Source organism: Motacilla alba, chromosome 1 (assembly GCF_015832195.1).
Source record: "Motacilla alba alba isolate MOTALB_02 chromosome 1, Motacilla_alba_V1.0_pri, whole genome shotgun sequence".
In the NCBI taxonomy this organism is placed as follows: domain Eukaryota; kingdom Metazoa; phylum Chordata; class Aves; order Passeriformes; family Motacillidae; genus Motacilla; species Motacilla alba.
In genome coordinates, this window is record NC_052016.1 from 690,809 (window position 1) to 717,854 (window position 27,046).

Sequence of the window (27,046 nt, forward strand, 5' to 3'; positions counted from 1 at the left end):
GCTCAGAAACTGCTCAGAAACTCTCTCTGCACAAAACACGGCCCCTGCCAGGCTGCCCCAGCCAGGGAGGGCTCTCAGGGCTGAGACACAACCCCTGCCAGGCTGCCACAGCCAGGGAGGGCTCTCAGGGCTGAGCAGAGCCTGCCAGGGAGGGCTCTCCAGGGCTGAGCACACAGGCTTGGCTGCCTCAGGCTGCTGGCATTCCCAGCTCTGAGCTCCCAGGGAACAGCAAATGCTGCTGGTTTCTCTAGCTGTGACCCCTGCTGACATCCAGAGGGGGGTACCCCCTGCTGCAGCTGGGCAGGGGCACACAGAGCCAGGCAAGACCCCTCCTTCCACACCTCCCACAGGGCTCTGGCTCTATCACAGAATCATGGAATGTCCTGAGCTGGGAGACACCCCCAGGGGTCCCCCAGTGCCACCCCTGCCCAGCCTGGGCACCCCTGGCAGCGCTGGCCAAAGGCTCCTGGAGCTCTGGCAGCCTCGGGGCCGTGCCCATTGCCTGGGCAGCCTGGGCAGTGCCAGCAGCCTCTGGGGAAGAGCCTTGCCCTGAAATCCAACCTAAATCCCTCCAGGCCCAGCTCAGGCTGCTCCTCGGGTCCTAAGGAAGTTTCCTGGGTGAGAACATCACCAGGGCACATCCAGCAAGGGAAGTTACAGGTGACTGCAACAAAAGGTAAAAGAAAGAAGGAAGGATGGTGTGAAGTAACACTCTGCAGAGCCATCAACACCCAAAACACCGTTTGGCTTTTCGATTTAAGAAAATGCATCCATTTGGAGCTTGGCTCCAGTATATATTCAGTTAATATCCACAGCTATTGCCTTAAATACCTATTGCCATATAAGCTCCAGACAAAAAGCACTTCGGAGCTGGGCAGTGGAAGAGGCAGAGGAGGACAGAGTGCTCATTTAACGAGGGCCACACCATCGCACCTGGAATGCCGTTTGGTTCACTAACAGGAATTATTTACTGAACAATACTCTCTGATGAGCCACAGAAGCGTTCTCCCTTCACGGGGCTGGAATTCACAGAAAATACCGTCTTCCACAAGCAAACCCCACATTCCACCCCAAATAAAGCAGCAACCGAACCAGAACAAAAGATATCCACAGGGAATATCATCCACAACCTCGCCTGCTCAGCCGAGGCACACACAGGGACACAGCCTCACCCAGGCACCGGCTTCCTTTCTCGGCATTCCCTCGATCCCCGGTGCCCTCTGCGAGGGACGGCAGTGCCGGGGGCCGGCGCTCGCAGGGACTGGCATTCCCAGCGCAGGGCTCTGCTCCCTGCCCTGCCTCAGGGGGCAGCGGGACCAAGGTGATTCCAGCCCAGGATCGCGGCGGCGGCACCGCCGCACGTTACGGGAACGGCACACGGCAGCCGGGCCCGGCGAGGGGCGCAGCACCGCCCGCCGAGGGAGGCGAGGACGAGGAGCCGGGCCCTGGCACCGCGACACGCCCGGGCACCGTGAGGGGCTGAGGCGGCGCTGCCCCCCCGCCGGCCCGGGCTGAACCGCCGCCGCTCGCAGCCCGCGCCCCCCCGCTGCCCCCGTCCCGCCGGGCCGTACCTCATGTCTGTGCGGGCCCTACTCACGGCCCCGGCCGCGGCCAGGGCACCGAGGGGCCGGAGGGGCCGGAGCGGCGCCCGCAGCCGCCGCCGCCGGACGCGCCATCGCCGCCCTCGCCCCGTCTGCGGGGAGGGGGGAGGAGCCCCTCGCGGCCGCCGTACTGACGCGCGGCCGCGGCCCCCGCGTGACGGACAGGGCACGCTACCAATCAGAGACCAGGGCCGCGGCAAAACCCCGCCCCCTGCAGCCAATCAGGGCTCTGACTGCCCCTCTCTGACGCGCGGCCTCCGCCCGCCCCCGCGTGACGAGCAGGGCGCTGCACCAATCAGAGGTCGGAGAAGGGTCAGGACCCCGCCTCCCCGACCAATCACGGCTGTGCGAGGCTGAGGGGCCCGCGCTCGGGAGCGGTGAGGGGCCCGGATTGTGCATACGGAGTTAGCTCATGAGGCAATCGCAGGCGGCGTCTCCTCCCTCTCCCCGGCGGTGTCCCACAGGTCGCGCCGTGAGCCGCATCCTCCCTCCTCATCTCATTGAATGAGCGACATCCTCGCGGGCCAATCGTGCCTCGGCTTTCACGATGAATGGCGGCCACTTCGACCAATCGCCAGCGCTCACCGTGCTGCCGGAGGCTGTGATTGGTTGCAGGGCAGGGGGCGGTGCCGGAGGGCGAGGCGGAAGTGAGGGAGTGTCATGGCAACCGCGAGCGCGTCGCGGCGCTCGGGAATCCCGCGGCGCCCCTGAGGGCCGGCCCGCGGCTGCCGGAGCCTCTCGGTGCGGGCCGGGTTCGCTCGGAGCCCCTGAGGGCCGGCCTGCGGCTGCCGGAGCCTCTCGGTGCGGGCCGGGTTCGCTCGGAGCCCCCGAGGGCTCCCCGGGGCCTCTCGGTGCGGGCCGGGTTCGCTCGGAGCCCCCGAGGGCTCCCCGGGGCCTCTCGGTGCGGGCCGGGTTCGCTCGGAGCCCCCGAGGGCTCCCCGGGGCCTCTCGGTGCGGGCCGGGTTCGCTCGGAGCCTCTGAGGGCTCCCCGGGGCCTCTCGGTGCGGGCCGGGTTCGCTCGGAGCCCCCGAGGGCTCCCCGGGGCCTCTCGGTGCGGGCCGGGTTCGCTCGGAGCCCCCGAGGGCTCCCCGGGGGTGGCGGGGCGGGCACGGGCCCGACGTGCGGGGGTCTCGGGTGGTCCCTCAGGGGTTAGAGCTGCGGTAATGGTCCCATGATTTCCTGCCTCCCTGCTTTCCTTTTTCCTTGTTAATTCAATTTTACTGTTTGGTTGATTTGGGTTTTTTTTCCTTTCTAAAGGTTCCTGCTCTTTGAGGACGACAGGAGAGGCGGAGTGGCAGAGGAGAGGGGAAAGCCAAGTGGTGATTTGTGGTGAAGCGTCGTGTAAGTTCCGCTGTATTCCCGCACAGGAGTTCCCTGTGCTGTGCCCCGGTGTGAGAGTGTGGCTGGGGAGCAAAGAGCCCCTGCACTGCCCGGGGCACGGTGAATCCTGGGCCCTGCAGGGCCTGTTCTGCTGTGCCCTCATCGGTACCTGGAACGGCTCCAGGAGAGCTGCAGAGGGACTGGGGACAAGGATGGAGGGACAGGAGCCAGGGAATGGCTGCCAGTGCCAGAGGGCAGGGCTGGATGGGATCCTGGCAATGAGGAGTTGTTCCCTGGCAGGGTGGGCAGGGGCTGGGATGGAATTCCATCCCTGGATCCCTGGCAGTGCCCAAGGCCAGGCTGGACACTGGGGCTGGAGCAGCCTGGGGCAGTGGAAGGTGTCCCTGCCATGGCAGGGGTGGGAATGAAATGAGCTTTGAGCTCCCTTCCAACCCAATGAAATGAGCTTTGAGGTCCCAGATCCAGTCTGGGATCCTGTGACCCTCAGTCCTGAGGATTTTCCCTGTTATGGGTGTCTAAACCTGTTGATCTGGTTCAGAGCTTCTGTATCACAAAGACTCAAACTGCCTGCAAACAATGGCTGTGATTCTTACAGAGTGCTTTAATTTAATTTAATTTAATTTAATTTAATTTAATTTAGCGGGGTTTAGTTCCTTGCTTGCCCGCAGCCCCTGCAGCTGTCACAGTTTGGTTGCTGTGTTTTCCAGGTCACCATGAAGGCCCTGTACGCTCAGCAGAGTTCTCCTGGAGAGGAAATGACATTTGTGTTCCAGGAAAGGGTGAGTTCCCCTCAGAGCTGCTCTGTGCCCCAGGCAGCGGGGCAGCAGAGCTTGGCTGAGAGCCACGGGGGAACTGAGGCACAGAAATCTGGGGCAGGCTTGGGGCAGGACTGCTGGCATCCCTGCACGGCCAGGCAGGGGCAGGAAGGGAGGGAAGGTGCATTTGCCCTGCACTGCCCTGCAGTTTGGGGTCCAGGCTTCACAAAGGAGCTTTGCAGGCGTGAAAAAGAACCCCTGGCTCCACATTGCCTGCCTGCATTTCCTGATCCCTGAGGAAGCAGAAATAGGGCTTGGGGAGTCTACCAGGTTTGGGGGGAGAGCACCAGTTCTTGCTGGGGTTGCTCCTTTGACATCATTTGGACTTCATCTGGGACTTGGATGCCTCATTTATCTGAGGCACAGATCCTGACAAACCCAAACTCAGCGGGATTGTCAGGATTTGTGCCTCAGATAAATGATAAAAAACCTCAACAGAAAAATAATGGCAGTGGCTGATGAGGTTGAGTGAGGTCTAGTGGTCAGATTGCAACAATAATATCACAATATGGTCATGTAATATATAATATAGCATAGTAATATATAATATAATGTAATGTAATGTAATGTAATGTAATGTAATGTAATGTAATAATATAATATAATATAATATAATATAATGTAATGTAATATAATGTAATATAATGTGTAATACAATGAAATATAATGCAATATAATATAATATAATATAATATAATATTAATGTAACAGTTTGCAATAGTAGTATAATAATATAATTCTGATGCTGATAACAATAATAATAATAATAATAATAATAATAATAATAATAATAATAATAATAATAATAATAATAATAATAATATGCTCAAAATGGTGTTGTAAATCCCTTTTCATTGACGAATCCTGCCTGCTCTCCCCACAAAACAATCCAAGGAGTGCAGACGTGCTTTCAGGAGCTGGAGGAGCTCCTGGGGGCACATGCAGCGTGTAACACAGGAACTGTAAATCTGTCCTAGGAGAGCCTTCCTGCCAGCAGAGACCACGATGTGAAGGTGCAGGTCAGAGCCTGTGCTCTGAGCTGGGTGGACACAAAGGTATTTGCTGGGTGTTGTGTGGGGCTGGGGGTGTCTGTGCTTCCCGTGGCTGGCACAAGCTGAGGCTGTGGCCTTGCTGCTGGCAGTGGGCACAGAACTTTTTAGGGGTCTCCTTGTCAGGGGGGTCCTCGGGGAAGGTTTCCACAGGCACAGGACTGGGCTGGGCTTCTTGCACAGCTCTGATTAAAGAGCATCTGGAATTTGATTCCCAATTCATGGAGACAGATGAGTTGTCAGCTGTGAGATCTCTCACAGTAAATCCCTTTTATCTCCATCTGACTCTAAGCCACAGGTTGGCTCGGCTGGTAGTAACTCCCTGCTTTTATTTTTTAATATGTTTCTAAATTTAAATCCAGAATTCAGTGCCATGGTTTAATACTGAGGAACGTGTGCACTTCCTTCCCCTGGATAACATTTTGGTAATGGCCCAAGCTTCCTGTGAGGATCCAACACTGTAAGATGGAAATGGGTTTATAAGATGGAATAGATTTATAAGGTGGTAATAGATTTATAAGATGGAATAGATTTATAAGGTGGTAATAGATTTATAAGATGGTAATAGATTTATAAATGCAGAGCTTTAGCAAGAATGCTGCCAGCATTGTTTTCATTTAGCTCCTGTCAGAAATCAAACTGAAGAAGGATCTTGTGCCTGTTGGGCGAGAGATTTCGGGAGTTGTGCTGGAAGGTGAGTGAGGGTCCCTGCCCAGGGAGGGAGGGAGCAGGGATTCCCCTCAGAGCTCTCTTTGGGCAGGGCTCTCAGGAGTAGAGCTCTTGGCTCCCCTGGTTGCTCTCCCAGTGCTGGTAGCCCTCCCCTGAGGTGCAGTCCAGCCTGGCTCTCAGCCAGCCCCTGTGTGTTCCTGCATGGAGCTCCTTGGGCCAAAGTTTGGGAATTCAGCATTTGGCACGCGTGTAATCAACAGAATTACGTTTTTTCAGAAGAAATGTGTATCTTTAGTTTTGTGAGCTAGTGATAAACAGTGCTTCCAAATGCACATCCCATTCCTGCTGTAAATAATTTCTCTTCTTCCCTCCTTCCCTCCTTTTCACCTCTCCACGGTGAGTTGGAAGCAAGGTGACCTTCTTCCAGCCAGATGATGAAGTGGTGGGTAAGTCAATGCCTGTTTGCCTCAGCTGACACCAGCAGTCATCTTTTTGTAATGAATGACCGAGGTTAGAATAACTGGTAAGGCTAAATTGACCATGTATTTCCAAAATTAAACTGCTGTCACAGGAATGAACTTATAAATGGGAATTGTGCTCCAAGAATGTTCCCTTAGGATTTGAAATACGGTGTTGTGTTAAGCACCAAATTGTGAGCGATGCCTTAGGAGAGAGGAGTCATTTCTTAGAGCCATTCTGTCCCACATGTTTATATTTTGTGGGCATTAGAGGATGCCTGAAGTTCTGAAAGCAGGGCACAGTGGAGGGTGGTGGGGCAGAGCGTGTGTCTGGGCATTGTGCTCCTTCCTGCATTATTCCCTCGTGGCACAAGAACTGCCCTAGGCAGCTCCTAGAGACTGGGACTCCCTGGAGAGACCCTGGGCACAGCTCCAGGTGGGCACAAGCACATTTTTAATGGGAGCTGGGAAAGACTGGGCACAGCAGCCGAGTTTGCAAGGCAAAGCCCTTTGGTCTAAATGGAGTGTGAGATCTGTGGGGGAGAGGGAAGAAAAGAATGGTTTTCCCTGGGATAGAGGGGATGTTAATTCAGGAGATGGAGCAGGTGCCAGAACCTCCTCTGTGGCCAGTGATGGTAAAAAGCTCAGTTATAACCAGGAGGGAGGGGTTTTTCTGCCTTCTCTTCTTTTGCTTTCTCTGCCTTCCCTTCTGAGTTTGTTTTTCCTGCACTTCCTCTTTCCTATTCCTGCTTTTTAGCACTTCCACATTCCTGTGTGTTCATCCTCTGCTTCTTCCTGTGCCCTTTGCAAAGCACAGGGTCAGGAATTGGGATGGGAGAGGAGAGGAGAGGAGAGGAGAGGAGAGGAGAGGAGAGGAGAGGAGAGGAGAGGAGAGGAGAGGAGAGGAGAGGAGAGGAGAGGAGAGGAGAGGAGAGGAGAGGAGAGGAGAGGCTGTGGGGTGGCTGCTCTGTGCCTCAGATCCCTCCTCTGTGATCCATGGCCTGGAGTGGAAGGGGAGCACTCAGAGTGTGGAATGAGCTCAGACATCACCAGACAAAAATGACACCTGCCAGTACCAGCCAGCACTCTGTGGTGTCCCCATTCTTTCTCCCTCAATCCCAAAATGTACCTCTGGAACTGCCTCATGCCCCAAGACACCCGAGGCTGGGACCTGGCCAAGGTCTCTTACCTGTCCTAAACCTGCCAAGAAGGGACCAAACCCAAACAGGAGCAGGGAATTCTTGGGAGAATGCTTTGGTTGGAGTGATTGCTTTGTGAAATTCAAGGCCTGTGTTCCTTCTTTTTCAGGAATTCTGCCCCTGGATTCTGAGGAGTCTGGTGTCTGTGAAGTTATCCTGGTTCACGAGCATTATTTGGGTTTGTAGATTATACAGTTTGCTAATAATATTTTTTATTATTATATTTGTAGACTTTGTTTTAGCTTTCCTAAAAGGGAGCCCATTACCTTGGAGCTCTGGGCACACTCCTTCCATTCCAACATTCCAAAATTCCAGCTGCCCCGCCAAGTCACAGAAGTTTGAACACTCAGTGCTCTCAAGGGCTTTTTCTTTGCTGTCACCATTTCTCAGTTCACGATGGCCTAAACCACACAAGCTGAACCTGGTTTTTTTCCTTTTCCTTTTATTTCCCTTCTAACTTCCTGTTTTGTTGCTTCATTGTTGTTATACTTTTTCCTAACCTGTCAAAAAATTGAATGAGGAGAAATCTGCTTTTTTCTTCCTTTTGACTCAGTCCAGGAATATCACTTGGGACCAGACTAACAGATGGGGTGAAACAAGGAAATGGAGACTGGAATTTTCAGGGATGAGGGTTAGGGAAAGCCTGGCATTGAAACATTGTTTTCAATTATTGTGAGCTTCCAGTTTTCCCTTTCTGGGCATAGATTACTTTAATGAGTAGGATAGTAAATGTGGGAGTCCCTGTTCTTCTTCCAACAGTTTGTTGCCTTGAACAAGCTATTCTTTTGCTCAAAATTTGCTCTTCCCAAAGATGCTGTGGCTGCCCCATCCCTGGAAGTGTCCAGGGCCAGCTTGGACAGGGACTGGAGCAGCCTGGGACAGTGGAAGGTGTCCCTGCCACGGCAGGGGTGGCACTGGATGGGCTTTGAGGTCCTTCCAACCCAAACCACCCTGGGATTCTAAAAATCTAAGTTTGGGTTGTGTTATTTCTGTGACTGCCACAAATTCCTGCTGAGTAGTTATGAGGTGGCTCTCTTAAACTTGGTTATATCAAAACTGAACCCCTGATTTAATTGTGCAAAATATGGCAAAAATACCCTCTCCATGGCTTCTTCATACGAGAGGAAGCAGGAGCCAGTGGTGGTGACCTGTTTGCAGGGGAAGCCTTCCTGACTCACTGGGACAGGCTTTGCTAAGTAAGCCCAGGGATTTTGCTATGGTTTTTGGGATTTTGCTGAGGTTTTTGGGATTTTGCTGGGGTTTTTGGGATTTTGCTATGGTTTTTGGGATTTTGCTGGGTTTTGGGATTTTGCTGGGGTTTTTACCATCTCCCTGGTGTGTTTGTGAGCGTGTTTGTGTTTGTCCCCTCAGTTCACAAGCCACAGAAGGTCTGCTGGGCAGAGGCTGCCGGGACGCTCCGCGACGGGCTCCGCGCGTACACGGCCCTGCACTACCTGGCCCACGTGTCCCCTGGCACAAGTGTCCTTGTCCTGGATGGAGCAAGTGTGGGTAGCAGCTGGGCAGGGGTCACAGGTTGCCCCTGCACACACCTCCCTCAGCACACAGCCCCTGCCTTGCTGGCAGTGCTGGCAGTGCCCTTCCTTTCATGGGTTTGCAGGAAGGGCTTTCCCTTCCTGTGGGATTCCTGTGGGATCCTGACCAGGAGAATTGTCCTGCCAGGAGAATTGTCCTGCCTGGAGAGGGGGGTGCTCACAGGGAGGGTGTTCTGGTGTCCTGCAGTGACACAGTTTTGCCCTGAGTCCTCAGGGATAACTGCAGGAAAATGCCTTATTTTTTAGTCCTCTCCCACCTCTGCTTTTTTACCTTTTTTGGGATAGAAATAATTGGATTTGCATCCCTGCAAAGATGTGGGGTCCCCTCAGCCTAGGTTCTGTAATGTCAGCATGGCCGAGGCCTTTTCCTTGGAGCTTTTTTCCCTTCAAGCTTCAAGCTGCAACCGCAGTGAAGGTGGCTGTGGTAATTAAAGTAGAATCTGAGCTTTTTTATAGAAGACAAGAACCAGTTACTGACCAAAAGTTCATGCAGAGCTTCCCAGTCACCGCAAGGTTGTTTTGGCCTCACTTAGGACAGAAGCAGATCTGTGAATATTCAGTTCTTGGTTCAGCTGTGGGTTTTTTGCAGGAGTAAGTTCATTTCTGGGTGCTCTCCTAACTGGCTTTTGCAATATAATTGTCCTTAAACAACATCAAATTGCTGGTGTAAATATATCAATAAATTAATTAATTAATGACCCTGCTTTTCCCCTCTCAGCCATTTGGTACCATTGCAATTCAGCTGGCCCAACACAGAGGGGCCAAAGTCATCTCCACTGCCCACAGCCTGGAGGACAAGCAGTACCTGGAGAGGCTCAGACCTGCTGGGGGTGAGTTTTATCCTTCAGTGCTGAAGTTTGGCCTAAAGAATGTCTCAAAATATTTTTCTTCTGTCAGGTCCAAAGACTTACTTCTGTAAAAATTAAACACGAATTGATAAATAGCCTAATTAAATAGTTTTCAGGTCTCTTCTGTGCTCCACGGGTGTTTAATTTCTGGTTTAGGTGTACTTGATGGCATTTTAATTCTCCATTCCAGTTGTATTGGCTGGCAGTACTTCCCAGTAGTGCTGAGTGCTGCCTTTTGGCCTGAGTGCTCAGGAAACCCTTCCATGTGATGAAGTGGCTGCTGTGGAAGGAAGGATTGCTGACTCACCACCACCACCCCAGGCTGTGCCACAGCTCACACACCTGACCCCAGCCCTCAGCAGCCTCAGATTGCTCCTGCAGGGCTTTTACCAAGTGTCAGGTGCTGCCACAGCTGGAGCTGGACATGCACAGGCTCTGCATTCTGCTGCTTTCCAAAGGAGCTGGGCCTCACACACAACACCTGCATTCTTCCCTCACTTCTCTTTGATACTTCAAGTTTGGGGTTTTTTTTCCCCTCTGAAAATAACATGAGAAGATACTCAGTGTAGGAGCTACTGGTATCTTTTCTGATCAAAATTGTGAAGGTGTTTTGTGTAGGAAAGCGGAACATTCCTTCATTCTTAGTTTTAAAGCAAAGCGTGGCTTGTCAGTCCGGCTGGATTGCAGCGAAAGGTTAAAGCTGGTGCCTGCTACTTCCTGCTGCAAGCACCAAGGGCTGCAGTGGGATTGCCAGGTTTATTTCTCAGAGTATGGTTTTGGTTGGCCTTCACTGGAGTTACAGAACTGGAAAATGCCTTTGTGGGGAGCCTTGTGTGTGCAGCCCCATCTGTGTGGTTACAGCTGCACCCCACAGCACCCCAGGGCTGCTGCTGCAGCACCTGCAGACTCATTTCTCTGCAGCTTGACAGCAACACTTCTTTTTTTTTGCAATTTGACCCAAAAAACCCCCTATTTTTTCCTGATTTCAGCAGCCTTTTTTGCTGTCTGTGTTTACACATTTTACTGCACTAGCAGTCGTGACAGACATCAGAGCTGGAAGATTTTTGGGAATGCTGTTGCTGTGCAGAGCCTTGTTGCACCAGCTGTTGCAGGGCCAACAGAAGACCTAAAACTCCCTTTTGTAACATTTTACGGGTATATATTGCTAATTACATGAAAAATTCATGAGCTAGGAAAAGATTTAGCAATTTTATTCTCGCAGTCCTGAGTTACTTCTTACAGCCTTTTTAAATTCTTTGAACGTTAATGTCAAATAGATCCGAAGTAACCCAAGCTCTAAGTGGCTTCTTGTGTGTGTGGGTGGAGAATGTTCAGTTTTGTGCTTGTTCAGTGGGTTTTTGGTTGGTTTTTGGCAGTTTTCAGTGAGCAGCAGTTTGTGTTATCATTGCTGAGCATACCATGCTGCTTCCCGGAATGGCTGAGGGGGAAAAATGATAACTACAACTTTATTTCAAATAAAGAAATAGAACCTGGGTGCAGCATTAAAGAGAGAAACAGTTTGAGTGCAAAAGCATAAAGCTTTTAAAAGTGTTGAGACTTTCTGGTTTGTTTGTTAATTAATGTGATTCCAGTGCCTGAAGTAGAAGTTCTGGTAATGTTTCAGGATTTATATTTAGACCAACGGGATGAGGCTTTTTTTTTTTGTCTTTAGTAATCCCTGGAGTAAAAGTTCTAATAGAAAGAAGGAGGGGATTTTAACAAATTTGACATTTTAATGCCTGTGTTTCAGACTGGAGACAGAATATTCCGTAAGCAAGGGGATGAGTTTCTGTTAGAGAACCCGAGGAAAAGAATCTACACGTACACAGATATTTCCTCTGCTCCCAAGGGCACCTCCTGCTTTTCTCTGAGTTTGCTTTGTGAGGTTTTATTCTGTGCCATCACCACTGAGCTCTCGGGGGATGCCTCTGCTTAGAGCAAGCTCTGGGAGAGGCTGGGGGATCCTGATGTTTCTGTGCCTCCCAGAAGTGGAAGAGCAGAGAAAATGAAGTTTTGCCAGTCAGAAAAACATTACTTTGGAAGTCGTGCAAGTCACAGCAGAAGAAACTGAACTCATTTACCAGTATTTGTGAGAAATACATAAATGCCAAAGGGTTAGGGAAAGTTATATTACCGTTTGTTGCTGGGCCTTTTCCACAGTGGTGAGAATTTTTTCCAGCATTTTTTAGGAAGGAAGTTGACCAGGATTTTGATAAGTACTGTTTGAACTATTGTACTGAGTTAAGGAACAAAACTGGACATTTTTGCTCTACAGAAATCAGAAACTAGTCAAACTGGTGCAACTATGACCTTTTCTTTTGGAGTGCCAGGCTTTGGGTCTGTGAAACCAGCATTATTTTCAAAAAGTGAAAATATTTGCAGAAATAATACCATGTCAAATTGCCCTGTTAAGGAAAACCTTTAAACTTGTTGACTGAAGGAACCTAAGAAGAAAAGGATATTATGGGGGTTGATTTGCACAGGGGGAATGTGGCTATCATTAATAATTAACGATTATCCCATCTTTAGTACATTTTGACAGTGAAATCATTTGACTTCACTGAAAAAAGAAACAGAGGAAATGACTTGGGATTTGAATGCCTCCTATGGTTAGATTGGGGATTTGAAGGGACAAAAAGAACCAAACCCAAGGCATTAATTGATGATTTGTTAATATCCTTAATGACCAGCTCCTTGCATTTTTTCTTCCCTCCCTCCTTCCTTGCCTCCCTGCTGCTGGGATCCCGTTCCAGGCGTCCGGCAGCCTCTGGTGGGTGAGTGCAGGTCTGAGCTCAGGCCTCCACATTTCTTTGATGTTCTTTCAAGTCTCATTTTGCTGTGGGGTCCTCAGCCTGTTTAGTTTCTAAATGTTTGTTCTGCCTCATCATGATGAAACAAACCCTGTGGCTGCTCCTTCTCTGGGTTATTGTTATAACACTAAAAATGGCTTTTACCTGAAAGAGAGCAGGGCTGGGTGGGATCTTGGCAATGAGGAATTGTTCCCTGGCAGGGCAGGGTGGGCAGGGGCTGGGATGGAATTCCATCCCTGGATCCTGGCAGTGCCCCAGGCCAGGCTGGACACTGGGGCTGGGAGCAGCCTGGCACAGGGGAAGGTGTCCCTGCCATGGCAGGGCTGGGATGGGATCATTAAGGTCCCTTCCAACCCAAACCATTCCAGGATTCTCTCATTCCTGAATCTGTGGTTCATCTTTATAACCAGCCATAAACAGGGCATCATAGATACATGACAGGAAAATGTGTCGGTGGCTTTCAGTTCACCAATATTTCAAGAGCAGATGTAAATCCTTCATCTAAACATTTAATTAAAGTCCCGGAGAGCCAGGACTTAGACAGGATTAGAAAAAAATGAACTTAGAGAAGGATTTCTAACCTTAGAGTGTGCCACATTTTATCCTTTTGGGCCAACAAACTCACAAATTAACTCTGCATTCACACTGTCGGTGTTGATTTCGCACTGCGTTGAAAATGGAAAAACGAAAGACGTGCCAGGTTTTTAGGGGCTGGCTGCAGACCCGGCTGTGGCACCCGCAGAGAGCAGAAGCTGTGTGTGTCTTGCTTGGCGCTGAGCTCTCGGCTCCCAGCACCCAGCTCCCTTTGCACGGGCCTGACGCGGCTCTGCTGTCCGGCAGCGCGGGTGATCGACGTGTCGCACGGCAAGATCGACCTGGCCGAGAGCTGCCTGGAGGAGACGGGCGGGCTGGGCCTGGACATCGTGCTGGATGCCGGAGGTACTTGGGAGCCCTTCTTGGTATAAACAAGCAGCTTGACCAGGCCGATATTCAAGCAGCAATCAGTTTATTAATTCATGGGGTAAAGGATGAGCACACAGCGCTGGGTGCAGTGGGGGAAGGTTTCCCTCCAGCTGCACCCCTATGGTTGGGGCGTGCAGATATTTATAGGGGTACACATAAGCTTTCCTCAGCAGTTTCTATTCCAGATTTTCACGTCACAATTCTACACACTGTTGTGAGTTAGTTTTTCTCAGGATGTACCCCAGAAAGGAGTATTCCCAGATGGTGGGGTCTGGCTTCTGAAAGAAGAAAGAGATCCTCCAGCTGGTGCGGTCCAGACTCCAGATGTGGGCCCACCCTGTAATTGCAAAGACCATAAATCTCATAACAGTGATGTCCAGCTTCCCTTGGTCAAAGCCATCAATCCTTGGGTTGATGTTCATCTTCCTTTCTCAAGCTGCTTTTTACTGTTTTGCTAAGGTGTTGAGATAAGCATGTTTCCTTTACATATATTCTAAACTTATATTTTCCAAGCTCCTTACTACAAGCAATATTCTAAAATTATACTTCAAAAGGTGATTATTGCAAAGCTGTTAAAAGCTTAGCTATGTACAGAAAGTTCCTGTCCAGCAGCAACATCCTTAAAGCTTTAATTCAGGTGCTGTAAAGGTTAATTGCAAACAAAGGATGGGTTCAAAGGCCTTCTTCCCTGCTTTACTCCCTCAGTTATTTATTAGGATTCATCCTTTAACTGTCCCATGATCACTTTCCACACATATCCCAATCACAAGCACACGCTGCCTGTGTGTCCCTGACACCAAACACAGCTCTGTATCTCACAGTCCTGCCCCTGGCAGTGGCATCCCGTCACTCCCCAGAGTCCCTGTGTCACCCACTGCCACCCAGCTGCCAGTCACCTGCTGAACGGGGCTGAAATGTCCCTCTCTTTGGAACTGGGCATTAAAAATGGCTCCAGAGAGTCGAGCTGTGGCTTTGGGGTTTGCTGCCTTGTTTGAATACAGAAATGAACCCTAATTAACAGCGCTGTCACCTCTATTGGAAACCAACTCTCACAGGTGAAAACGCTGAAGTTATTATTCAGAGTTATGTCAATAAAATCTTACATATTATTATACTAGATATTATATATATATATAATTATATTTTTTATAGATTATAACATACTGCTGATATTTATATATAATAGTATATAAATATAGTATATAAATATAGAATAGTATCTAAATATATAATAGTATCTAGATGTATAATTTGCAAATTTAAAATTTTAATTTACATTATTTAGTATAACATTTATATAATATTTAGTATAACATTTATATAATATTTAGTATAACATTTATATAATATTTAGTATATAATATTTAGTATAACATACTATATTTTATAGTTATATATGGTGTTACTATATTTTATAGTTCTATGTGGTGTTTTATACATTATGCATTAAGTTATATGTACTATATATTGTTATTGTATATGTTTTATATCTTATATGTACTATATTATGAATAATATATGATAATGATATATATTATAAAATATGTAAATTATAAATTATATATAAATTCTATACAATTATATAAAGATTATATATAATTATATAAAGTTATACAAATATAATTTTATATAAATTATTTATATAAATTATAAAAATATCTATATTTATATATAGATATATATAGATATATCTATATATAAAATTTATGTAGAGATATATAAAATATATAATTATGAATCATATACTATGTTATGTAAAATAGACTCTATTATGTTATATACTGTATAATATAGGCTGTATTACAGTCTATATTGTTACTGTATGTTATTATGAATATGAATCTAAACAAAATATTGCTCAGAATAGTAACTTCAGAGCTGTTCTAAAATATTATTCTGAGTAAAATATACAAAATACTCAGGGTATATGTGAAATAATAAATTCAGAGTTTTTCAACAGTTTTTAGCTGAAACGACCAAAACCCTTTGAGTTGCACTGAAAGGCGTGGAAATAAAAGCACGCTGAATTGCCCACATCTTCTGCTGAGCTCAGAGGGCTTTGCTCTCCTCGCAGTGAGGTTATACAGTGCTGAAGATGAGCCAGGCTCCAGGTGCCAGCTGCTGCCTCACAAGCACGACATCATCACGCTGCTGGGGGTCGGGGGACGCTGGATAACCACGGAGAGGAACCTGCAGGTGAGGGTGCCTGGGCCAGGGAGGAGTTTGTCCCACAGGAAATAGACGTACAGACACACAAAACTGCTGTTTCACCCTGTCCGTGTTACAAGTTTTCTCTCTTTTAAGAGTGGGCAAGGGGTGTTTTTTGTTTGGTTCAACCGTCTCTATAAAATAACCATTTAACCTTTATTTTTATAAAGGAAAATGGAACTAAATAACTTTTTTTTTTTCAATTTGCTTCAGCTGGATCCTCCAGACAGCCATTCCTTGTTCCTGAAGGGAGCCACAGTGTCCTTCCTGAACGATGAGGTCTGGAACTTGTCCAATGTGCAGCAGGGGAAGTATCTCGATATCCTTTGGTGGTGCTGTGGAGTTCTCACTGCTCGAAGGAGTGAAAACACAACTGGGAAATCCCACTGAGAGGTTCTCCTCTGCTCAGTGCTGCAACCCAGCTGAAATAGAGGAGACACTCAGGTTTTAAGGTATTTTCTGCATTCCTCTTAAATTCATCGTGGAATCCCACACTGGTTTGGGTTGGAAGGGACCCTGAAGTTCATCCAGTGCCACCCCTGCCATGGCAGGGACACCTTCCACAGTCCCAGGCTGCTCCAGCCCCAGTGTCCAGCCTGGCCTTGAAAATGTCTCTACAAGCTTCAGGTAAAGCAGTGCTGCAAAACACCCATTCTAGGGGGGAAAAAGGCAGATTTTGGTTCATTATTGAACCAATTAATTGAAGATTTGTTCCTATATGTTTTTATTTTATGCAAGTGACATTTTGGATTTTTTTTAGTTGTTGTGCTTTTGGGCATTAGATGCATCACCTGTAAACTTAATGCACTCATGTTCACTGCAAAAGTGGAAGTGTTTTGGCTTCCTCACTTCTCCTTTATTTGCAATGTACAGAAATACTAGGTACAGAAAATGTACTGATTTGTTTTGTACATGAAATTTGTGGAGGGACAATGTTGGCTGGGAACAGGAAAAGGAATATCTCCTGCATTTGGGCTGATGCAGCTGGACTGAGCTCCCTGGGCAGGACATTTTCAGCCCTGGAAGGTTTGGGTACTTTTGGCTTTAGGAACTTGTGTATCTTGTGAAATTCTGGAGCATCTGGCATTACTGTCATCTGAAGAAATCACAAATTGATCACTTTTTAAGCTTCAAGTATCAGCCTGATTGCCCTTAAAATGAAGGATGAGCCTTGTTCTTTGGGTGTCATACAAAGACTGAATGCAGCCCCATGTGTTGGGCTGTCTTGGCTGCTGGTCACTAACTCACAGACCCCTCACATGGCAGTGTGCTCCAAGAATTTCCAGCCCCTGCTGCATTCCCAACTTCATTTTGGCTTTTTATCAGGTGCCTGTATGAACTGTCACGACAGCTGCCTGGTCCCAAAATCCGTTCTCTTCATTCTGCACAGAAATTGCCATTGATTAATGATTGATTGATGTTGTCCTAGTGCAGGCTGCACTTGTATTTCATATTGAAATAATTGAAATATTCCATATTTCATTTCTGCATCCTGTTTCAGGAAATGAGGTTTCTGATATAGAAACAAGTGCCAAAATTCCTAAAGCCTGGAATTGAGGCTCATTTTCATTTTGCCTTGATCTTGCTGAGTTTGTATCAGTACAGGGCTGTGACCAGCACATGTGATTGTAAAGAGATTTCTCCCCAGCTCTGTTGTTCCTTAACAGTGCTCTTGGATACCCATCCTGGAAGATATCATGGAGAAATTATCAAATAGCATTTTCAGGTGAGGCATGTGGAGATTTTTGTGGGTTTTTTTTAATTCAGCATTAGAAGTAGAAAACTCTTGCCGGCACTAACACTCCTGAGCAGAGCTTCAGGAGATAGGAAGATTCCCATAATGATTCCATAATAATTCCCTTCCCTGAAAGCAGGATAACAGCTGCTGCTGAGCAGAACCTTCCCACCACTCCCTTTTTTCCCCTGCAAGAGGGATCTCTTTTCATTCACTTGTGGCTCCTGTTTGCTCTGGGCCTTTTCCCTTCTTCTGTGCGCTGCAGCAAAGCCATTCAACTGTTACTTTGTTTGAGGAGGGAGGTTGACACAGTGAAAGCAAAGTCTGTCCTGCGATATTTCTGGTGGTCTGAGTGTGCTCACCAGCACTTTTTACTGTTTCATTTCAGGCCTCAGCTGGATGAACCCGTCCCATTGTATGAAGCCAAAGTTTCTATGGAAATAGTTCAGAAGAATCAAGCAAGAAAGAGACAAGTCATCCAGTTCTGACACACAACTTCTGATCTCTCAGCCTGGGGAAGATAAAGAAATAAATGGAATAAATGGAATAAATCAGTGTACACTTGCAGGCAGTGAACAGAATTTAAACATTCTTTGTACCTCAGCTCAAATGGTCTCTGAAGCTTCCACGACTTCAGGGTTTTTAAATTCCCTTGAGCAGAATGTTCCCATCAGCAGCTTCTAAAGAAGCAGCCTTGACTTAAAAATCTTGTCTGCCCTGCCACACTTAAAAATGTCACAAACATCTACAGGCAAACTCAGTCGCTGGTGGTTTCCAACCCTAAAAATTAAAGAGGGGAAAAAAGATGGTTTTACTAGTCTTTTTGTCTCCAACCCCTACCAGCAGTTACCTTTATAGTTACCTTTTGCTTTTGACTGCACTGAGACCGAATGCTGCACTTAATCCACATTTAAAATTGTTATTCAACTGAAGGACAGGCAAAACTATCGAGGTTGGCAAGGGTGGCAGATGGGAAGGACATGGTACTGACAGCAGGAGTTTCCCCCAGCTCGTTCCCTTCCTCTCAGCACTAAGGGAGCAAACCTGGTAAATCCAGAGTCCCCAGGCTGGTGGAATTGCGTGAGTCAGATGTTTAAGGCGCTTTGTGTAGCTTGTTACCTTTGGTATCTCCCTGTGCTGTGCACGTTCATTTCCCCTCTTTTAACCTCAGCACAGCCCAGATCTGTCTCTCCAGCATTATCCATGACTGTGGCCTGTTTGAAAGTCAGCAGTGGGGAAAGAACTGCATTTTGCTTTCCTCAAAGCATGTGCCTCCCTGCATGCTGTGATTAGAGGGCAAAAATACTTTTTCTCATTCAGCTGTGTTGCTCATTTTCGCTGTGGATCACTCAAACCATGGACATGGCCACTTCAAAGCCGTGCCAGCAGGGGAAAATTGGAGAGCACACAGATTCTCCAGAAGCACACTTGATCTGTCTCCTCTCCCTCACCGCACTTGCAGGAGGTTCTGGTGAATGATGCAGGGCGAGCCTGGGGAATCAGGAGCAGCTCTGATTTGCCTCCCTGTGTGCCGCCATGCAGCCTGGGAAAGGAGAGGTGCTTTTGGGCACGGCTGAGGAGGGTGAGTCCTGCGGGAGCTGCGCAGCCTTTGGGAAGCCTTGGAGCCAGCTGTTGGCTTTTTCCCTGGTGTTGCTCAGTTTTGCTTCAATGTTTCCAAAATAAAGACGATCACAGGAAACAAATTTACAAGTTTAAAAAGAATAGGAACAACAAGTGACAAAAACTGTGTAAGTATTTTATAGCACAGTTTTTCTTTTCTTAATTCCTTTGTCAGTAGAGATGTTGTTCCTAACTACCTCCTTATGACTTTTGAGCCACATGTATTTCTAATTATACTTTTCTAGTATTTGTTATGCCTTTTGAATTCCATGTACAACAGACCAGTGCCATCGAAAGTAGTTTTCTCTCCCTAACAGCCTAAAACACTCGTTTCTTCTCCCAAAAGGCCGAACCCCGTGTGTTTCGTGTCCCATCGCACACCCCCGGGCCCGGTCTCTGCACAGGGGATTCGGCCCGGGGCAGCCGTGTGGCGATGCAGCCGAGCCCAGCCCCTGGGGCCGCGGTCCGGGTGCGTTCGGCAGGGCACGGACACAATCCCAGCGCCGTCTGTCTTTGTGCTCCGTGTTGGTGTGGGCTGTGCGGGCGGAGCGGGGCTGGCGGGAGCCGCGCTGCCCTCAGAGCCCCTGAGGGCGGCAGCGATGGCGGCGCCGCTCCCTCAGCGCCGCCCCGGGGCGGAGCGGGCGCTCTTTGGCGCCAAGAGCGGAACGCGGCTCCTCCGGGCCCCGCTCGGCCATGGCCGCCCCCGCCGAGCCCGGGCACTCGCCCGGCTTCAAGAAGCCACCGGCGCTGCTGCGGCTGAAGCGCAAACGTCCTGGGCGGAGGAGCGATCCCGCCGCCGCCGCGGAAGCCGCCGCCGCCCCGGCCCCGCGGGGCTCTGCGGCCGCCCGCCGCCGCAACCCCTTCTCCAGCCTGGACAACGCTCCGCGGCGGGCGGCGGCCGCCCCTCAGCCTCCGGCAGCGGCCCCGGCGGGCGGGGATCCATCGGCAGCGCCCTTCTGGCAGGTGGGACCGAGCCCCGGCAGCGGGGTCCTGAGCTCTCAGCCATCGCCCTGAGCCCTCAGCCATCGCCCTGAGCCATGGCCCCCAGCCCCTCAGCCATCGCCCTGAGCCATCGCCCGGAGCCATGGCCCCCAGCCCCTCAGCCCCTTTCCGATGCAGCCCCGGGCTCGCCCCCGCCTCCTCCGCGGCCCTGCTGGGCTCGGGCTGTCGCTCCGCGCTGGGTGCGCATCTTGTGCTCGCCCCGAGCGGGGTTTGTTTGCAGCCCGGCGTGCTGAGGATCGCTCGGGAAATGTCACTGCAAGGGCAGTTTTTAAAATGAGCAGCCCGGTGCTTCCTTTGTGCTGTGATGCTGCTTTTTCATTCAGTTTTTAGAGCCGGCCTGTGAGGAGAAGGCCCCCGGGAGAGCGGAGCCTGCTGAGAGTTCCGACATCCTCGCCCTAAGCCAGGTATGAAACTGCTGAGAAGATTCCAGCTCTTCTCAGGGCACGCAGAAAGCTGAAACTGTTTCACTTGGTATTTGGTGGCCAATCTCTGCATAGAAGAATGTACTGAAATGTCAGTATTCAAGGAAATTTCTTACATTGATGTTTCCTGTTCTGGTGACAGTCTTTTAAACCCAGCCTTCTGCCTGACTTCACTGCTGTTGTACTTCCGTGGACAGAGATTGTTGTCTTTCAGTTTTCCTGGCTATAATTTTAGTGTTTCTTAGTTTTATATGTAGTTGAGATGAGGATGTTCTTCACCAGGTAGACCTCCTGCAGTCTGATTTTCAGCTACAGAAATGGAACACTTCATCAGGCACATAGGAAAGCAAGAATTCCTGAAAACCAGCCCTTGAAATTCAAACAGAGCTTCAGTAGACATTCTCTAATGTTGTTCTAGGTACAGAAACTGAAGTTCAAACTAAATTAGAAGGATAGAAAAAAGAGAACAAACTGTCTTGGTGGTGCCCAGGGCTTTTTTCAGCATGTGGCCTTACAGTCACCAGGAGAGGATGAAATGAAATAACCATTTTGGCATGGAAATTCTTGTCTTCACAGACATCAGGCTCAGCGCTTTGTTTTAATCATTTATCTTTTTATTTGTTCCTAGTTTATACTGTTGGAAGAGCTGATGAGTGCAAGCCCTCTCATGGGGTTTTATAGGCAACAGAATGGAGTATTTCTGTTCGAATCTAGTGCTGAGTAAAAGAATCAAAATAATAATGTATAAAATAATATGAAAATAATATAATATATAGTATAATAATATAAACAATATAATTATATATAAAATAATAACTGTCAGCCTGTGAACAGGTTTAATTTTCTGCGAGTTAACTGACGCTGTTTCTGCTCGCTCAGGACCTTCATTCACCTGTTGCTGTACCCAAAGCTCCCTCCTCGCCACGACAGGAATTCCCTGCGGACTGGAGCATTAAAACACGGGTTCTCTTCATGTCCTCCCAACCCTTCACCTGGGCAGAGCACCTGAAAGCCCAGGAGGAGGCGCAGGGGGTTGCTCAGCACTGCAGAGCCGCGGCGGCCGCGCTGCCGCCGAGCGTGCAGGTGAGGGCTGGGCGGGTGCCCGGGGCTGCAGCTCTGCTGCTGCCGTGCCCCTCCAACCCTCTGGGCCCCGCAGGAGCCGCGGCTGTGCACGGAGCTGCGCTGCGCCTTCCAGCAGAGCCTGCTCTACTGGCTGCACCCCTCGCTGCCCTGGCTGCCGCTCTTCCCCCGCCTCGGGGCGGACAGGAGGATGGCTGGAAAGGCCTGTCCGTGGGCACAGGATGAGGCCCTGCAGCAAGCGCTCATGAGTGACTGGTGAGTGCAGCCAGATGGGCTGGGTGAGGGTGAGCAAGGGGATTTTAGTTAATCACTGAGGCGTGGCATGGTTTGGGCTGGGAGGGAGCTCAAGGATCGTCGCATTTGGCAGGGCGATGCCTGGCTTCTACTGTGCCAGGCTGCTCCCAGCCTCAGTGTCCAGCCTGGCCTTGGGATCCAGGGTGGATCCAGGGATGGAATTCCATCCCAGCCCCTGCCCACCCTGCCAGGGATCAATTCCTCATTCCCAGTGTCCCATCCATCCCTGCCCTCCAGCTGTGTCCTGTCCCTCCGTGCCTTGCCCAGACTCCCTCTGCAGGGCCGTGCGGGGACGGTGCCAGCTGTGCCAGCGCTGCCTGTTCCCCCGGCAGGTCGGTGAGCTTCACCTGTCTGTACAACCTGCTGCGGGCCGGGCTGTGTCCCTATTTCTACGTGTGCGCGGCGCAGTTCTCGGTGCTGTTCCGCGCCGCGGGGCTGGCGGGCAGCGCCGTGCCCACGGCCGCCATCGCGCCCACCACGCGCGGCCTGCGCGACGCCATGCGCGCCGAGGGTAAGCCTTGTGTCTGCTTCCTCCAGACGGGTCTAACAAGCTCTCAGAAGCAATGTAACACACCCAAGGTAGCTCAGCTTACCTTGCAGGCATAAAAATAAGCGGGATGGCTTCTGCTGCAGTGTTGGAAACAAAAATGTTTAATAAAAGGCAAAATAACGAGCAGAAAAAACCAAGCCAGGTGCAACAGGTCTGTGCTCCTGGTAAAAGGCCTCACAAAAGCGATTAGCTTCTTTGTTCTCTTCTTTTTCTACTAAATTGCCCAGGTGGGACTCTTTGGCTTGTGTCCAATTAGCTCTCCCTAAGTTTGAGGTGAAGCCCCTCAGGCCTGTGAGATGCCTTTTTCACCTAATCGGGGAGAGAAACTTTGGGCTTCTTTCCTTTTTTGGGGGACAAAGGATAGTTCTGTCACTCTGTCCGTAGGGGGACATTCCTACAGGATGGGCAGGGCTGTCACACAGATCCTCACTGCTGCCTCTGCTCCACCCCAGGCATAGAGTTCTCCTTGCCTCTGCTGGAGGAAAGTAGAGCCAGGAAGCAGAAAAACTCGGAGGAGGATTTGGAAACCGCTGAGGGCCTCAGAGAGGGCAGCGGCGTGGAGGACTCGGGGTGAGTAACAATGTTGTGCATCCTTGTCATAAAGGGATGGGACCAGCATCCATTCATTGCTCAGGGAAACACCATCCCAGAGGCTGGGAGATGTTAGAGGAGCCTTTGGCCATGGATCCATTGCTCAGGTAAACAGCATCCCAGAGGCTGGGAGATGTCAGAGGAGCAGGCATTCAGCCATAGCTCAAAGCAGTCACAAGTTTCTTTATTAGAAGGCAATATATAACTTTCCTACCCAACAGAGAGTTGCCACAGGATTTATTTTGCTTTTCTAAACTATCACCTTTACTTACCTCTGCTGCACTGTGGATTCTTTAATCCAACGGGTTTCTAACTCAGGTACACACATACACTTCTGTTATAACTTCCAAACTCTTAGTTACTCTGTACAATCACACCCTTACATTATAAACCCTTCACCATCTTATCAATACAGTTTCTCACTTACTTAAGGCATATTCTTACTTAATATAGAATGTAAGTGTATGATTTTTCTACTTAATGCCTGTTCTTTGTTCTTAATGTCTCTTAATATCGTGCTCTATTTTTGCATCAATCCAAGCTCCTTCCGAGGCTTCAGATCAAACCCTCCTGAACCCGTGGAAGTTTCTGTCTTTCCATTTCCCACATTTGTGCGGTGCTGGAATTCAGGGGCATCTCCAGGCTCCTGCACAATCCATTTGGAAAACCCTCCTCAGGGGCACTGCCCTCCTAACACTGATCCTGTGTCTCCAGGGAGCCAGCTCCCAGCGATGATGATGATGATGATGGAAGCTTCTCTTGGCTTGAGGAGATGGGAGTCCAGGACAAGGTGAAGAAACCGGACACTATTTCTATCCAGCTGTATCCTTCCTCTGATCTTGCAGATGTGTGACACCAGAAAACCCCGCAGCTGTTACGGTGCTGCAGCTCACGTTTCAGTTCTGTAGAAGTTTTGGAGAACTGTTTTCCAAATATGAGCCCTCCCATTCCTGCACGGAATGACATACTGCGTTTTCCTTTGAGTTAATTTGCAGGCATTTCTAGGATTTGAAGCCAGGATTAAGATGCTGCTTGATACCTGGAGAGCAGATCTGGATTGGCGCAGAGCTGGGTGGGGTTTGGTTTTTGGGATTTCGGGGTGTGGGGGGCTCACTGCTCCAGCTTTCTGGCACGTGGATGCTTCCCACCGCGCCGTGCTTTTCCCTTGACCCGGCTCCCAGGCGCAAGGAGAAGCACGAGGTGCAGGTGGATCACAGGCCCGAGTCGCTGGTGCTGGTGAGGGGCAGCAACACCTTCAGGCTGCTGAACTTCCTGATCAGCTGCCGCAGCCTGGTGGCCGTGGCGGGGCCGCAGGCGGGGCTGCCCCCGACGCTGCTGTCCCCGGTGGCTTTCCGGGGCGGGACCATGCAGACGCTCAAGGTGAGGGGCTCGGCTGGCTCCGGGAGGGGGAGGAAGCGATTCCTTACCCAGGGCATCAGACCCTGGCTTGGTGGCGTTTCCCTCAGGCATTTTTGTGGCTAAAGCCTGAGTCAGCATTTTGTCTGCAGGCGCAGCCTGTTCCTAAATCCCTACAAACACATCCCTGCACTGGACTGATGTCCCAGCGTTCCCCTTCCTCACCTCCCGAGAGACAAGAAGCTGTGCAGAGCTGCCCAGAGGGAAAATGGTTGTTAAGATTCTCCCCAGGTCTTAGGGGGTCTCAGACTGTCCCAGCCCCTTGCACGAGGAGCCCCTGAGCCACAGCTCACTCACTGTTCCTGCAAGGAGTGGTTTGGATTGGGAGGGACCTTCAGGATCATCCCGGCCCTTGCCATGGCCAGGGACACCTTCCACTATCCCAGGCTGTTCCTGGCCTTGGACACTTCCAGGGATCCAGGGGCAGCCCCAGCTGTGCCAGGGCTTCCCCACCCCACAGCCAAGAATTCTTTCCCTGTATCTCACCCAAAATTCTCCCCAGTAAGAACAGGATCAGTTACTTGTTCCACCAGAGAAGTTCATCCTGGTCTTGTGCACTTCCCCATCCCTACAGCATTCCTGCAGTCCAGGGGTGCATTTTAGGAGTTGTTACAGTAAATCCTCATGCACTGCACAGGGAGTGGACAATGTCGAGAGGTGTTTCCATGTTCAGTGCTGCCCGAGCTGCTGGGAGCTGCTCCCGCCTGTGCCGGGTGCGGCGCTAACCGCGCTGTTCTGCCCTCAGGCTCGGACTGTCAGCGGCCGCGCCCGGGTGCAGGGGGGCTTCGAGGACGTGTTCAGCCTGGAGCTGCTGGGGCCGGTCCTGCCGCACGCCCTGCACGCCCTGACGCTGCTGCTGGCCCCGGCGCAGCGCGGCGCCTTCCGCGCCCTGCTCAGCGCCCACGAGCCCAGCGCCGCCTTCAACAGCAGCCCGGCCCCGGCCCAGGTGAGGGCACGGCTCCGCGGGGACGGGGAGCGCGCCCCGGGACCGGCTCCGAGTACCCGGGAGCTCCCCCTGCAGCCCCGCGGCTCGTCCTGCCGCAGCGGGGAGCTCCCAGCCCTTGCGCTGCCCAGGAGCGCTCATTCCGTGTGCCCTCCGCAGGAGGATGTGCAGCAGGACCTGCCCGCCTGCGGGCTGCATCCCAGGACTCTGGATCAGCTGAGGCAGCGCCCGACCCTGGGGAAATCCTCCATCCGCCTGCTGGAGATGAAGGATTACACCTACACCTGGAAGGCCTAGGAGTGCTGCTGGGCCTGGAGCAGGACGCTTGCTCCCTGGGCTGCAGGTGCTGAGCTTGGGGAAGGTGGGAGGGACACCCCACACAGCTGCTGCATAGGAACACTTCCAAGGGCTTTGGAGGAAAGGAGGGGAAAGGCCTTGGACATCTTTTTTATTGCAGAAAGAGTTTTTTAAATAAAACGTGGTTTTATTGGTCTGGTTTGCCCTTGGCAGGTTGCTCTTCCCCATGCACGCTCCCCTTCTGTTCCAAGCATGGAATTTCTGCTCCTGCTCGGGGCAGGAACTCATAACCAGGTCAGAACTAGAACTCCTCCTGGGCAGGGGATAGGAGCCCGATGAGCTTTAAGGTCCCTTCCAGCTCAAACCTTCTGGGATCCTATGGATGGGTGGAATGCTTGGCAAAACCCCTTCCCAGACTGTCCACAGCCCCCTGCCACCCTCAGCAGCTACCCCTTGGTGTGTGGCACCTCTGGGGTTGGATCACCTTTGAATTCACAGGGAGGAATGGAGGTCAGGGGGCCCCAGAGCTGCTCAGCAGAGCCCCCACACCCACCCCGGGCTTCCAAACCACAGCCTGGAGGGGAACAAGGCGAGGAATCGAATGGCTGCAGCACCTGAGCACGAGGAAACGGTGGCCAGGCCTTGGGTTTGCAGTGCCCATCCCTGCAGGTGTCCCCTGCAGGTGGCACTGAGTGCTCTGGGCTGGGGACAAGGTGGCCGTGGGGCACAGCTGGCACTGCGTGGGCTGGCAGGGCTTTGCCAGCCTCAGGGATTCCATGGATCAGAGGCAGGAGCAGGGTCTGAGCAGGTGCTCTGAGTGCTTCCCTGCAGGCAGGGGGCTCCCAGGCCTCGAGGGGAGTGTGTCACCTTTCCACAGCTCTTGGCTGGCACATTCCTGCAGCAGGGAATGCCACAGCTGGGTGGAAGTGGAACCAGCTCGTGTTGGTGCTCTCCAGCCATGTTTCTATAACCTGGTGTTTGTTACTGGAAGCGCAGCCTGGGCAGCAGAGCTCAGTTTTCCCCTGGGCCAGCAAAAGCTTCCTCTGCCTCCACAGCAGGGAGTGTCCCGCCCCGGGATCAGCAGGATGCAGCTCTGCTGGAACTCTGGGTGATCAGTCGTGGCTTCACTGAACTGCAGTGACCCGTCAGCCCCAGCAGCAAATGGCAGCTGCTCCCAGCTCCGGGACGCAGGGCCGTTCCTGAAGGATGTGTGGCTCCAGGGAACACACAGAGCCCCCAGCTTTAAGCCATGAAATCCAGACCTTGCCTAGATTTTTCAAATGGAATCTTGGTGGGATTGGATTTCTCTGCTGCTGGGAGAGAAGTCGGGTCTTTACCTTACGCATGGGAAACAGGGACACAGAAAATGGAAGCCAACAGCTCCAGGGGGTTGGTTGTACATTCCCAAATGCGATTGTGTCCAGCTGTGAACTCCGAGTGCCACGGAGAGCACGGACTGGAGACAATCCTCAGCAGCTCTGCCAAGCCACTGCCTGTGGAGGAAGCTGCTCCCAGCCAGGGCTGCAGCCAGACGCCCCCCAGCCCTCCCAGATTTCCTGGGATTTCACACCTCCCAGGCAGT

The 27,046-nt window shown here is 50.8% G+C and overlaps 3 protein-coding genes across 11 annotated transcripts in view; 2 read left to right on the top strand and 1 right to left on the bottom strand.

The window, feature by feature from the left end:
* ITSN1 (intersectin 1) overlaps positions 1–1,735 on the bottom strand; it is a 107,886-nt gene extending 106,151 nt beyond the window's left edge. For 5 of the 8 annotated variants that reach the window (XM_038143030.1, XM_038142760.1, XM_038142856.1 and 2 more), the window contains exon 1: positions 1,572–1,735. The gene's annotated coding sequence lies outside the window, so the exon portion shown is untranslated. The remainder of the gene's footprint in view (positions 1–1,571) is intronic. The other 3 variants (XM_038143123.1, XM_038142939.1, XM_038143214.1) reach the window with 2 other exon arrangements.
* A 1,001-nt stretch (positions 1,736–2,736) lies between these two features.
* CRYZL1 (crystallin zeta like 1) lies at positions 2,737–18,568 on the top strand. 2 transcript variants are annotated; one of them, XM_038143779.1, is made up of 14 exons: positions 2,737–2,942; positions 3,650–3,721; positions 4,735–4,812; positions 5,428–5,500; positions 5,877–5,921; positions 7,242–7,310; positions 8,504–8,637; positions 9,404–9,515; positions 12,287–12,307; positions 13,184–13,282; positions 15,381–15,502; positions 15,728–15,833; positions 17,195–17,240; positions 17,638–18,568. In XM_038143779.1, exons 2-14 carry the CDS (start codon positions 3,656–3,658, stop codon positions 17,735–17,737), a joined length of 1,071 nt encoding a protein of 356 aa, XP_037999707.1. In that variant the 5' UTR covers positions 2,737–2,942; positions 3,650–3,655; the 3' UTR covers positions 17,738–18,568. The 2 variants fall into 2 exon arrangements, with proteins under 2 accessions (XP_037999707.1, XP_037999799.1); XM_038143871.1 differs by lacking the exon at positions 13,184–13,282.
* Positions 18,569–18,873: 305 nt separating this feature from the next.
* DONSON (DNA replication fork stabilization factor DONSON) lies at positions 18,874–26,947 on the top strand. Its single transcript, XM_038126747.1, has 10 exons — positions 18,874–19,832; positions 20,195–20,275; positions 21,173–21,376; positions 21,450–21,628; positions 22,000–22,178; positions 22,670–22,787; positions 23,523–23,630; positions 23,990–24,188; positions 24,970–25,170; positions 25,327–26,947. Exons 1-10 carry the CDS (start codon positions 19,563–19,565, stop codon positions 25,462–25,464), a joined length of 1,677 nt encoding a protein of 558 aa, XP_037982675.1. The 5' UTR covers positions 18,874–19,562; the 3' UTR covers positions 25,465–26,947.
* Positions 26,948–27,046: the final 99 nt, after the last annotated feature.

Bases quoted from the DNA above. Each gene is read 5' to 3' on its own strand.
- CRYZL1 (XM_038143779.1), top strand. From the start codon at position 3,656: ATGAAGGCCCTGTACGCTCAGCAGAGTTCTCCTGGAGAGGAAATGACA. The intron at 9,516-12,286 runs GTGAGTTTTATC...ATCCCGTTCCAG, and splicing joins GAGGCTCAGACCTGCTGGGG to GCGTCCGGCAGCCTCTGGTG. The intron at 12,308-13,183 runs GTGAGTGCAGGT...GCTGTCCGGCAG, and splicing joins CGTCCGGCAGCCTCTGGTGG to CGCGGGTGATCGACGTGTCG.
- DONSON (XM_038126747.1), top strand. From the start codon at position 19,563: ATGGCCGCCCCCGCCGAGCCCGGGCACTCGCCCGGCTTCAAGAAGCCA. The intron at 22,179-22,669 runs GTAAGCCTTGTG...GCTCCACCCCAG, and splicing joins CGACGCCATGCGCGCCGAGG to GCATAGAGTTCTCCTTGCCT. The intron at 23,631-23,989 runs GTATCCTTCCTC...CCCGGCTCCCAG, and splicing joins GACACTATTTCTATCCAGCT to GCGCAAGGAGAAGCACGAGG.